The sequence below is a fragment of the Clarias gariepinus genome, chromosome 7, assembly GCF_024256425.1.
Source record: "Clarias gariepinus isolate MV-2021 ecotype Netherlands chromosome 7, CGAR_prim_01v2, whole genome shotgun sequence".
In the NCBI taxonomy this organism is placed as follows: Eukaryota; Metazoa; Chordata; class Actinopteri; order Siluriformes; family Clariidae; genus Clarias; species Clarias gariepinus.
The window spans coordinates 24,449,573-24,463,198 of record NC_071106.1 but is presented as its reverse complement, the minus strand read 5'-3'; the positions used below and the strand labels follow the sequence as shown (position 1 = coordinate 24,463,198).

Below are 13,626 nucleotides of genomic sequence, written 5' to 3'. Positions count from 1 at the left end.
TTTATTTTTATTTAAAAATAAAGAAGCTGCAGTGCCTTATTAATTGTACCCGAGCTGATTTTATTTGCCCGAGTGTATTTGTGTATATTGTATCCCACTTAAGCTCTCGCAAGAGTCATCAGCCAGGCAGCATGGGAAGATGGGGACGCAAGTGGTCCCTTGACCCAGATATAAAGCTTGCCTGGGAGTAAACTCGGGAAGAGAGTATGGAGATACAGCGCACGGTTTTCATTTTTACTATTGCGGAGCTTACAAAGAGACAAATGGAGACTGATTCTTGCAGGATTTTCCTGCCATCCGGAAAATCACAGACTAGACTACTTCGCCACAGTTCTCTTACTCCGTCATCAGCCTCCCGGGATTATTCCATCATTTCCGGTAAGACTGATTCATCTCTCTCGCATACCCTAACAATAACCTGGACTTTGGACATTCAATACACTCACACCCACACAGCATTCAGTTGTATATATTTTGTAAATATTATTTTCTTTGTTGTTTTTCTTATTTGGTGCACCTTTTTGTTTAGTTTTTGTATAACACACTATCATTTTTTCTAATTAGTCATTGTAGCATCATTCTTGGTTATTGAATTTTAAGTCAATTGAACACAAAGATAAAGATCTCTCTTTTTTGTGGCGTTTCGGTTATTATAAATTTAGCCGAGCGTTACATAGTGGTGCCCCATGTGAGGATCTTTTGTTTGTGTGTCGCGGGTGTTTTGATGCTTATGAGCAAGATAAATGTTGATGCTAATATGATTAATATGACTTATTAATATTCAGGCAGGCTAGAATATGTAAGGGCAACTAAGGATGCTGTAGATTTAGTAGTAGCCTTTAATACCCTATTTAAGTTCATTGAATGTATCTAGTAAACAGACTGACGATGACTGTGTTAATTGTGTGACTGATATGGCTGTGGTGCAACCTTTGCAAAAGGAGGTGAATAGCTGTAAAGTAGATTTATTGGTCCTCTCGGAAAAAGTTGATACATTAGAGCTAGCTTTTAAAGAATCCACAAACAGTACAATAAATAGGAAAATTATTTTTCGGCAGTCAGTGGACGCTAGCTTAGCAGGGTTGGAGAATTACATTCAAGTGGCCCTGGAAAAACTGGAGAGATCAATTAAGGACTATTTTCTGCGGTGAGACGCAATGTGGGAGAAGCAAATTAACAATCTGGGCCTCACTAGCTGTCCTACTCTTTGCCAACCACGGGCCTGCACCCTTATACCATCACACCCAGCATGGAAAAAAACTGCCTAGCAGACAAGAATGACTGGCAGAAGCTGAAGGAGGAGGGAAAGAAAGCCACGGATTTCGACACCCCACCTGGCTGAACTTCCTGACGCACAGCCCCATTTAACAGCCTATCATTTCTACTATGCGCTACCACCAAAGACTGATTCACCAACACTTATCATGTTTCCCACTGGCCTCCCCAGTGACCTGGGGAAGATATTGTGAGGCTAGCAGGATGACAGCCAAATAGCTTAACTGGCTGCGGGCTGTATCCGGGGAAAATGCCAAGCTAAAGGAGCTCCTTTGAACTCCATTAGGGCGCGCTATATAGTAGAGTTCCTGGGAAGCAAAGAGAAAGGCTCCAACTAGTGTTCCCGCAATCCTTAACCCCACAGGTCATGCGCTATTACCATGACTATCCCTCAGGCAAAAACGGGGGGAGGCTGAAAACCTTGTTGTGGCTGCTAGATGACATCCTCCGTGCGCAAGGATGTGTGGCTCTTTATCCAGTCATGTAAAACCTGCCAGATGCCCAACAATAGCAGTATAAGGACCAGTGGATACCAGAGTTTCGCTACACCCGTAGCTCCGCTCATCACAAAACCCCGGGACAACATCATGGCTTAAAGCAGCATCTTTTTCCTGTCACACCCCAAGTAATACAGCGAAGGAAGGGGGGGCGTTTATGGTTAAGACTCACTCTGTGTATGTGATTTACTTCACAATACTCTTTTAATTTAAAGTGTGTGTGAGTTTTATGATCTGTTAGGCTTATTGCTGAAAAGTGTTTTATGACCCAATGGTCTTGTGACTGTGAAGTGCTAAATTAAGGAAGTGTCTGTTTTATGACCCTTTTATGCTTGTCCCTTGTTTAGGAAGTGTGTGTTTACATTTAGGGTGCTTGTTTACATGAGACTTGATGTTGAGGATTAAAAAAAAAGAATATCCTTCATTTCAACAGCTTTTTTTTAAACATCATACAAGAAAAAAAGGAACAATCACTTAATAATATTAACCGCGTTTGGTCACTTTCAAAGCTTGTGTAAGAAATAAATTGCCATTTATATATAAAACATCATGAATTTTCCGCAAATCGTTAACAATATTTACGGAATATTTTTTTTTTTTTATAAAAATAACCATAATATTAACAAACAATGCATAAAGTCAACAATCAATGCATAAAGTCAAAACATCAACAATCTTACCAAAGGTAATGACTCGGGAATTCTTGTTTACGTGTAATATTGCTTGCACAAGCTCTTCCCAGGGTGTAGAGCCAGTTACAGATCTAATAATAATATATCTCTTTAAATCTCTTTACCTCATCAGGTAAACAGTTGAAACAGGATTTAAACTTTAAAGCATGGTCGACTCTGTTTTCGATTACTTTAACCACCAGTCTCTGCATTTCACTGATCACCAGATACTCGTGCGTATATAAGCTCCATTTTCTCAAACAGTTACCCATTTTCTTCTTCATCAGACGTCGTTCCTGTACCAAAAGTTCACAACTTTTTCGAGGCTTATGTTCTTAGGCGCAGACTCGTCCTCTCCGGATAACGCTTTCTGTATTTCTAAAAGTGTCTCTTCGATGTCAGGGGTGGATCTCAACTCGTGTAGAAAGGGCTCTGTCACCCTGCGCAGTTTAGACTTGGTGATGATAGACTTGGTGATGATAGGCTGTTCGCTTCCAAAAAGAGCAGATTTGACGGAATAAACCGATCAGTCCATAGTCTTTTCCACACTTCTTCAAAGTGATCTTGGAAAAATTTGTATGTAATACCCCATAGACACGCATGATGTTTCTAACTAGGATCGTCTGCGCTACAACAAAAATATAAACGCAACACCTTTGTTTCTGCTCGGATTTTTAATGAGATGGACTTAAAGATCTAAAATTTATTTCAGATACACAATGTTACCATTTCTCTCAAACATTGTTCACAAATCAGTCTAAATGTGTAATAGTAAGCACTTCTGCTTTGCTGAGATAATCCATCCCACCTCACAGGTGTGCCACATCAAGATGCTGATCTGACATCATGAGTAGTGCACAGGTGTACCTTATACTGCCCACAATAAAAGGCCACCCTGGAATGTGCAGTTTTTTGCTTTATTGGGGGTCTGGGAACCGGTCAGTATCTGGTGTGACCACCATTTGCCTCATGCAGTGCAACACATCTTCTTTGCATAAAGTTTATCAGATTGTCAATTGTGGCCTGTGGAATCTTGGTCCACTCCTCTTCAATGGCTGTGCGAAGTTGTTGGATATTAGTGGGAACTGGTACACGCTGTCGTATACGCCGGTCAAGCACATCCCAAACATGCTCAACGGGTGACATGTCCGGTGAGTATGCTGGCCATGCAAGAACTGGCCCTTTTTCAGCTTCCAAGAACTGTGTACAGATCCTTGCAACATGGGGCCGTGCATTATCTTGCTGAAACATGAGGTGATGTTCATGAATGTATGGAATGAATTTTAGATCTTTAAGTCCATCTCATGAAAAATTGGAGCAAAAACAAAGGTGTTGCGTTTATATTTTTGTTGAGTGTAAATTCTGATAATAGAAGTTGACAGACGTGTCAATGCTGTAAACTAAAGGGATTTAAACTAACCGCCTGAAGAGGAGGCGGAGTAAGAGGAGAGCGCGTCTCGTCACAAACTGATCCCTCCAATCACGACTCTTGTGGAAAAGTCCTGTGATTCGCTCCCCGTGAACTTCATACATTCTGATCCAGGCGTCCACACTCTGTGTTGAAACGTTCCACAGTCACCGATCTCTCTCGCTCGTTCTCGCTGGTCAAACCCCAGCTCACGTGGTAAAACTATTTACCTGTAGGTGCTGCTTTTATTTTATTCTTAATAGTCTTTTCTTAGATTTGTTTTGCAGCACAGTCTTTGTTGCCGTTGTTGTTTCATCGAGACAAATTTCTCCTTCTTCAATTTCGTCCCAGATATTTAGGTTCTCACTCTGGTAAAAACTGTCAAGCCTCAGTCATCCGATGTGATTGTTGTTGTTTTTTTAACCAACGTGTTAAATGTTTCATTGTTCTCCAGCTGGTAAAAAAACATCTCCCTGTCTAAATATTTAAACACGAATCCCCACTTGCGTCCCAGATCCAGACTCATCTCTTCCCGAAGCAATTTATGCGGTGGTCGCTGAGTTCGAAGCAAATACGCCAGGGGTAGCTCAGTGGATAAGGCATTGGACTACGGTTCGGAAGATCCCAGGTTCAAACCCCACAACCACCAAGTTGCCACTGTTGGGCCCTTGAGCAAGACCCTTAACCCCCAACTGCTCAGATGTATAATGAGATAAAAAAAAAAAGTAAGTCGCTCTGGATAAGAGCATCTGGCAAATGCCTAAATGTAAACGTTTCTTCGGAGCTCTAGTTAAAGACGACTTATACACAGGAGCCAGGGCAGGGTTTAGTTGCTCTGTCTGTTTTTTCTGTGTTTGCTTGCTGAAGTTTGGAACCAGCTGGTTTTCTACTTTTATTAGATTTTAAAAACAGCTATTTTATTTATTACAAATTTAGTTTGCATGCTGTTGCTGGTTGGGTTCCAGTTGGTAGTGTGTTTTTGTGTCATTTGTTTTGTGTTTTTGTTTTGTTTGTGTAAACATTTTGATACGTATGAAAGAACATTGGATTTTTTTGTATAACTGTTATATTTTTACTTTGTCTCAGAATATAGAAATTGCGGGGAGATGGTGAGCCCTTAGTCTTTCTTCACTGCATGTTTGATCACTTAAGTGGTATATTTTAGGCATATTATTGTAGTTTGAATTGTAGATGTATATTTGAGTTGTTTTATTGACCATGAACAGTTCGTGTAGAGTACACTTAGTAGTATGCGACTACAAGTAGAGAGTACCTCAAATGTAATGAAAGTTATTGAGGAACTAATCACTGGTTAAGCCATTTCTTGACCCATTACAATTCACATGTCAGGCTGCACCTCAACCACCATCCACCTGCTACATAACAGATCAGACTCAGTTTACTGATTTTCATGAGGAATATGCCAGATAAAGAAAATGGAGAAACTTAAGCATAAAATCAGCAAATGGGGCGCAATAAGAGGTGGGCAGCAGTATAAATAGATCGTAGCTGAAGATTGAAGTTGGGGGATGAGAGAAGCAGGGTGCGTACAGTGCCCAACAGGCAGGGAGAAAGCAGTTGTGTGAGGAGATCTGGGCTGCAATACGCGTGCCGAATCCAACATGCAGGTTTAGAGCAGCATGCAGAGGGATCGGAGATCAAAAGGCGCTGAGCGTATGCTGTATCCAATTCATAGAGTGAGAATGGATTGAATCGCTGGTGATCAAACTTGGATCAGGAAGCACACTCCTGTAATCCGAGTAGCAATTGTTCTGGAGATTGAAGCAGAGTCGTGGTCAAGAAATGGAAGCTAAGCCGGTATATCCATTGGCGTAGAGAATAATCCAAATCGCAAAAAGCAAAAACATATCCAGAGATATTTGGAACTTGGCATAGATGTACAATAGTTTGAGCACGTAATAATTCGACAAAGGAATGGTTGTTTGTGAGCGAGTTATGTGAAGTAATGAATGAAATATGGAGCAGGTGTGCTTGTGTCGGTATGAGGCAGCAAAACGAAAGCCGTGGAATGGAATGTGGCGATAAGTCTTGTGTAGTCATGACCTGGCTCGAGCCCTGGGCCTAACCTGACATACCGTGACAGTTTTGGAGTACAAATACATAGGAGTCCATGAATTGGTCAGTTTATTGTGTATAGATTACATTATTATTATTATTTTTTATTATTTATAATTACAGCATTGTTTAGCTGTTATTGAAAGGCCAGTGCTGCTGTATTGTCTGAGGATACTTAGGTCTTTCAATGGCTACCATACCATATTGTGGATGTTTTATGAGTCTAAGGTAGCTAGTGTAATCTTTTACATGATGATCTGTTGGGAGTTTAGCTTAACGGTGCTGTACAAAAATAGACTGGAGAACTTAACCTGTCCAGGTTGTCCAACTCCTGTCTGATTAATGGGGCACATTCAGCCAGAGACCCAACACTGCTAGGTGTTCTACTGAGACCACAGGAGTTGCTTTCTTTCAGTGGGTATTAAACTGTACAACTTTGCTAAAGTCTGTTCATGACTCCATCAAGGCTCCATCTTGCAACTTACAGGACTCAAAGAACCCACTGCTAATATTTTGATACCAGTTACCACAGCACACATTGGAGATCTTGTGGAGTCAATATTTGAACAAGTCAGAGGTGTTTTGGCTGTGCAAGGAGGAACTACACAATAGCATGATGTTAATGTAATAGCTGATCTGTGTGTGTGTGTTTGCTCTACTCACACAAATGCGATGTGTTCCCATTTTATTCTGCATTTCTATTCTATAATATGCAGTAGATCAACATAAATTATTTTGCTTATTTAGATTTCTCGCATTACATGAAATATTAACCTATGTCTGAAGTGTGCATATTGCTGTACCAAGACTGAGTATTAACAATTCATTTGTTGCCAATATATTAGAAGTGACAGCATTTCTTACCTTGTGTGGGTTGCCACCAACGGAAAATGGTGTAAGGAGTTTTTGCTTGAAAAGGCAGTTCGATTGTCACCACTTGTGGTTCTAGAAATGACCCAAATTCTAATGCATGGAGGAATTTCCACTGCACCCCATTATTAATGGAGTACTGGACAATCACCCCTAAAATACATTTCAAAGAAACAGAGTGATGAAAGGTCCTAACCACTCACTGCATATTAGTGGTAGTTGTGTAGAAGCCCAATTTGTGGCAGTAAAGCTGAAATGTCAACTACAGTAAATGGTGAAAAATAATACCTTCATTGTGTGATTGAGGCCTGGTGCAAGCTGGGCCCATGTTCTTGCCGCCAATCCGAATGTAGAATTGAATAAGTCTGCAGTAAGAGATTCCCAAGTAATGTTTAAAAAGAAAACAAGTAAAATCATCCACAAATTAGTGCCATGGCAGAACTGATTAATAATTTAACTATTAATTAACTTTATCATTAGGGAAGCTAATTATGAAAAGTTGTTATACCACTAACCGTGTGCTAGTGGTATCCAGAGGCACAGTGCGAGCCTCTCGCTGTCCAAAACTGCCAAAGTAGAGCGCTTTTCCCTTACTGATGGTACCACAACCATTCCCTATCTGAGCTCCCCTAAGTACTTGCCAAAAGGGACTTAACTTTCCTTCGAAGTCCTCAGCCAACTCAGTGGGACTAGGTGCAGAGGGCACACAGCTGTCCTGTTCAACTAATTGACAAAATATACATTTGCCATTGTCTATATGACATGAGAACAAAACAACTATATATCACTTAAAGTCTGTACCTTCCATCCCCATGTCACAAAAGCAGACTCCTGATATGCAGTCCCCATGACCCCCACAATAATTGGGGCAAGGTCCAGATATGTAGACACTGTCCAGGGCAAATGCAGGTGCATTCTGATAAACACTGCTTTCTTGTATCCAGCGAAAACGAGTTTTACTAAAGAACAGAAAGGGCAAAAAGTTTTATCATATATATTCGATATTAGCTCAAACAGTAAACCGATTACAGTGAAACCACAGTTTGTGAGTGTTCTGCAAGACGAGCAAAGATTTTTAAAAAATTTTGACTTGGAAAACCTGCAAGTCTTGGTTTACAAGCACCGAGTAACATGTATCACGCATGCGCTTCTTGTTTTGATCACAACCGAGCCAACGGTTTTTCACTCTCTTGCGCTGCAGAATTGTGGGTAATTGTCTCCCCTTCTGGGTCTTAGTGCGCATCTCTTAATGGTATAATCACATGTTTTTTTTTTACACCACATGTGTGTGTGTAAAACCTTTTTTCGTTGTTGTTTACAGCGCGCGTGTAAAGCAAAAGAAAGTGTGTATGTATGTGTTTGTAATCCGGCACGGTGTCGATTTACGCGTGTGCGCACACACATAACGAGAGGCCTAAACACACACACACACACACACACACACACACACACACACACACAGCGCCTGCGCATAAACTAAAACACTTATCTTTTTGCATTTATTTTTACTTTTTTTCATTAGAACATTAAAAATCCATTTTCTTCCTCAGCCTGTCATTGTGTGTGTGCACAGGTGTAATTTGACACCGTGCCGGTTCACACACTCTCTCTCTCTCGCCTTTAGCGTGTGTGTGTGTGTGTGTGTGTGTGTGTGTGTGTGTGTGTGTGTGTGTGCGACTGTGTGTGAATCAGCGCGGTGTCAAATTACGTGCGTGCACAAACATAACGACAGACCCAAACACACACACGGCACCTGCGCGCATAAACGAAAACACTTATCTGTCTGGATTCATTTTTACTTTTTTTTTTTACTTTATATTTTGTATTAATTATTTTTACTTATTTATTTTTTTGGGCTGTGGAATGAATAATTTAAGTTTCCATTTTATCTTATGGAATAATTAAATTTGGTTTATGAGTGTTATGGAATACGAGCCCGCTTCCAGAATGAATTATGCTTGTAATCCAAGGTTCCACTGTATTCATTTATATGCAGTATATGATATTAAGTGGAACTTATTTTTGTTTTATCCCCCATTAGTAACCTAAACAGTAATAATTAGGGTGGTCTATTTTACATTTTTAATAAAATGGCAATGTACACTGCCTTGCTTAAAAAAACACAAAAAAACAGGCAGTGTATTGATCAGTGTTGGGGGACGTTACTTTTTTAAGTCCCCCAACCACAACTAATTACGTTACAAAATTATTGTCATTAAAACGCAATCAGTTACATTACAGCATTACCCTCTGATAAAGGTAACTAGTTAAAGAACTTTTCCATTGCAGAAATTGAAAACTCCTTTGTGATTCCTCAGCATGTTGTTTTAGTCAAGTCCTAAGCAAAATTATTTTAGAAAATTATTTTACCATCAGTTTGGTCCATAAATTTTTAACACCTAACAGCAGGAATAACAGAGAGGGGCATATTATCGGGGCGGGACGGGGCTTGTAGGATGACTTTCACTCACACACACACACACACAATGATGACGGAATCTCTGCTGTCTGGCTCACGGAACACATAAATTGTCTAAATAGCGGATTACATTTTTGAAAATATAACTAAATAACTAAGTACTTAAATAGCAGACTTAATGTGCTAGGTTACTCGTTTTAAAAACTCTATGTACAAGTAGGGTAAAGTACTCTAACGCGTTACACCTAGCACTGGTATTGATGAATTAAGTATCCATGTGTTTTGATAAGTATCCAGATGCATGCATTATAAAAATATCAAAATATTTATTTGTAGGTTTAGCAGATTTTTCTTGCTATTCTAATGTACCTTGCAGCCACAGTGCGTGGAATTACAACTGTGACTCTGGTCCAGCGCTCATAGTCTCCAGTATTGTAGACAGTAGGCTCTGTAAACTCATTCCCACTGACTTTACAGCCTGCTACTCCAGGGGATTCAGGGAAACAGGCCTCCTGGACCAAGGCCCACCTTCGTCCAGCATCATGGGAATACTGGAGCATTACAGGTGCTGAGTCACTGAACTCTGATTTGCAGCCAATGTTCAACTATGAATAGGAGACACCATAAGAACTTTGTATGCTAGAGTAATAGTGCTGCTTACAAACATTTAAAAACTTTTACAGGACATTTAAATGTTGCTTTACATCTTTTTTGTTTTGAAAGTAGTAAAAATGACTCATACATATTTGTTATTTTTGAAAAGTTTTCATATCTAAAGGAATGGACAGTGACAACTATGCTCTAGTAGTTTTTGGGAAATCTTGAATCCTCAAAAGTAAAGTATCTGAGGATCTATGGGGAAAAAATAGAACGCCTAAGGCCATTTGATCTTTTTTATAGTCACATTATAGTCACAGTACCTTGAACTGCAATGTAGAGCCAGGCTGGAGGGCAATGTCCCTGGTCACTGCTACTCGGTCACCATCCGATCTTCCAAATACCAGGGCTGAAGGTGTGGGGGCACAAAAACTACCATTTTGTTTCTTGGTCACCCCTTCATTACCCAGCATCAACCAGATGCTCATTTGGTTCAGTGGGTAATCAAATGCTGGCTTCTCATAAATGTTCTAAGGAAATTCAGAAAGTGAAATAGCAAATTAAGGATTTGAGAATATAAATATTTTCTGTGACATTGATATGGACTTGTGAAAACTCTTAACAGTAATAATTATCAGTACTTAGTAGTCAACATAAAGAAAACATCTATTTAACACATCTGGCACAAAAAAAATGGTTTTCAGTTGGAAACTGTCCTTAATACTTATTTTCAGTTTTTAAATTCCAGATATACAATTTAAGACTGCTGAATTATTTAATTATTTAACTCTTAGTAAAATACTGTTTTTGTTATAAAATCTAATAAAAATTTTATTTGACACAGTATAATATCCAATGAAATGCTTGTACAACCACCCATGACTTAAAAAAAATAGAATAGAGTGGAATAAAGTATTCAAATAAAGAATATGAAATAGGAATATAATGCCTCTGGATGTTTGGGCGGGGAGCCTTGGGGGGAAGGCATTTATAAAAGTCAGATATTAACTTGGTATATATTAATCAGCATGAGGCCACATGGCGTAACTGGGACTCGGAACACAGAGGGGTTTATCCGCCGCATGGTTAAGGGGAGCAAAAGCTTAACGGTGGAGGGTTTGACAATCTTAGTAATGGTGAAAGGCCCAATGTAATGAGGAGAGAGTTTATGAGAGTCTTGGATACTGAGCATGACCCTTTGTCCCACTCTGTACTTGCCTTGGAGCGCCTGCAGTCAGCTTGTCCCTTGTAACTTTTGCCGACCCATTATAGAGTCATTGTAGCTTGCAACCAGATCTTTCTGCAATGATGGCCGAAACCTTGGGCAGATGGAATGCTAACCTCCTGAGACAGAAACAAGGGCGGTTGATACCCCAGGCATCACTGGAAGGGATACAAACCAGTAGATGATGAAACTTGGGAGTTATGGGTGTACTCCACCCAGGGCAGTTTTTCTCTGTCTGGCCGTTGCACTGGAGTGGAACTCTGAGAACAGATTGGGGGCGGCTCCAACGAGTCTGCAAAATGGCCCACGGTTGTAGACAATGTGTTTGGGAATGCCGTGGAGCTTGAAAACGGGAACTATTATAAGTCCGGTGGGATTTTTGGCAGATAGACGTTTTGGCAGGGGAATGAAGTAAGGTGTGGCCGTTGGAAGTAGGTAACCCTGTGACGAAATCTGGTACAATGTAGGAATAAGGATGGTACGGGATACGCAGAGGTCTGAGGAGGCCCGCTGGGGCCATGTTGACATGTTTGTCTCTTCTACAGATGTCTCATGCCGCCACAAAGCTGGAGGCATCCTACTTTAACATGGGCCACCAAAAATGTTGCTGAACCTGAAACAAAGTTTGTGCTAAACTAGGGTGGCAGCTTGGAGCTGTGTACCAATTGCAGGACGTGAGAGCATAGAGTTAGGGAAATAAAAGGGCTATTAGGTGGTTCATTACTTGGCCATGGTTCACGAGACAGGGCTTGCTGGATCGATATCAAGTTCCACTGCTGCAAGCAAGCAGGATGGAGGGATAATGGTCTCGTTGGCAGTGATGTAGTGAGTGGGAGAGAACTGTCTGGAGAGAGCGTTAGGCTTTGGGGCCAGAAGCTCTCGATCACTGATGCCATAGTTTGTCTCAGCAGGGGTTAAACGGTGAGAAAAAATAAAAGGATGCTGGGAAAGGATGCCCCCATGCTAGAAGCATTGATATTGACAATAAATTGTGGTGACTGGTCCGAAATGGTGAGAATAGGCGCGGACATTCGCTTTTTGAGCTCTGTGAAGGCTCTTTTGGATTCATGCTACCAGCTGAACCAGGTCTTGGGGAAATTTATGGCTGTAAGGGGGTCAGCAATGGAGTTCTAGCCTTGGATAACCAAAGAACCTCTGAAGCTCCTGCCGTGAGGTAGGTGTGGGACAATTTGCCACTGCTTGGAGTTTGGCGGGCTCCAATAGGCTCCATCTCAATACCAGTAAGGCCAATAATGAACCCTTGAATGAACCCCCAATGAATCTTTAATAAAAAGATTATGATGTCATCTAAAAAGACCGATGAGTTAAGGAAGTCCCTAAGTAAGTCATTAATGAAGGTCTGAAAGACTGCAGGTGCATTAATAAGACCAAACGAGACCACCATGTATTCATAATGTCCCTACCGAATCCAGACGAGGTGGTATACGTTGAGTTAATCTAGTACTGTAGTGGTGAAGATCTTGGCGATTTAAAGGCGATTGCCATTAACGGAAGAGGTTCTTCACTGTGCTCTTGTCTATCCCCCTATAATCTATGGAGTGATAAGGGAAACCATCTTTTTTTACTCACAAACAAGAAATTAGTCCCCTCAGGGAAGAAGGAAGGATGAATGATCCCCATCACGAAGGACTCCGTGATGTACAGGTTCATAGCTTCACGTTCTTTGAGTGACAAAGTATAGGAGGCCCTTGGGAGACATGGTGCCCTGGAGCACGTTGATGGCGCAGTCATATGATCGGTTGTCTTAGTTAGATGGCCCGAGATTAACTGAACACCTCCTTGAGATCGTGGTACTTTGAAGGGACGCGGGTGAGTTTGCAGAGGCAGGGCTGAGACAAGATGTGATGGCAGCTCATAAGCAGGTCGTGGAACATGAAGGGCTCCAGGCCACGATCGGAATTCTTGTCCAGTCAATCTGCGGGTTATGACGGGTTAACCAGGGCAGGCCTAGAATGAACGTGGTGTGAGAATCCTCCATGATAAACACTGCTCTAAGTGGTTGCCTTAGACCCTCAGGCCGATGAGAGGAGTACTGCGAGTAATAGATGGGAGTGGTTTCCCATCGTGAGCCTGGACCTTGAGGTGGGTCTCCAAGGGCAGTGCTGAGATTCCCAGAGCTTTGGCTGAGGCTGCATTGATAAGATTGTGGACCGAACCTGAGTCGATCATTATGGGTCTGTTGTCCATAGATGAGAAAGACAAGAAGCAGTGACAAAGGGAGTTTTTCGGAGACTAAATTATCATTAAATGCCAGATGAATGATCGCAACGTTAGACAAGAGTGTGGTCAGAAAGCAAAAGCAAGGGGTTAAATCAATCCGTAGAATCAATCAGCAAAGAATCAGGGCCAAATCGCAAAATAATAATCATAGTCTATAGCAGAAGCATTAGATCGGGAACAGGAATATCAAACAACAAAGCGACAATCCAAAAAACGTAAAACAAAAGCCGTGGTCAAAACGAGAGAGCACAAGATCAGAGCGGGGAAATCTAAGAGCGAAGTAACAATTCAATTCGATAGACGAGAATTGAAAAAACAAGAAAACAAGGTGAAATCAGCAACATGAA

The 13,626-nt window shown here is 41.1% G+C and overlaps 1 protein-coding gene across 1 annotated transcript in view; it reads right to left on the bottom strand.

The window, feature by feature from the left end:
* reln (reelin) overlaps positions 1-13,626 on the bottom strand; it is a 1,039,407-nt gene that overhangs the window by 341,714 nt on the left and 684,067 nt on the right. Inside the window, exons 31-36 of the mRNA XM_053500241.1 lie at positions 10,137-10,343; positions 9,586-9,821; positions 7,599-7,756; positions 7,313-7,520; positions 7,086-7,162; positions 6,792-6,950 (exon numbers count right to left, since the gene is read on the bottom strand). Coding sequence (XP_053356216.1) covers positions 6,792-6,950; positions 7,086-7,162; positions 7,313-7,520; positions 7,599-7,756; positions 9,586-9,821; positions 10,137-10,343 — 1,045 coding nt within the window. The remainder of the gene's footprint in view (positions 1-6,791; positions 6,951-7,085; positions 7,163-7,312; positions 7,521-7,598; positions 7,757-9,585; positions 9,822-10,136; positions 10,344-13,626) is intronic.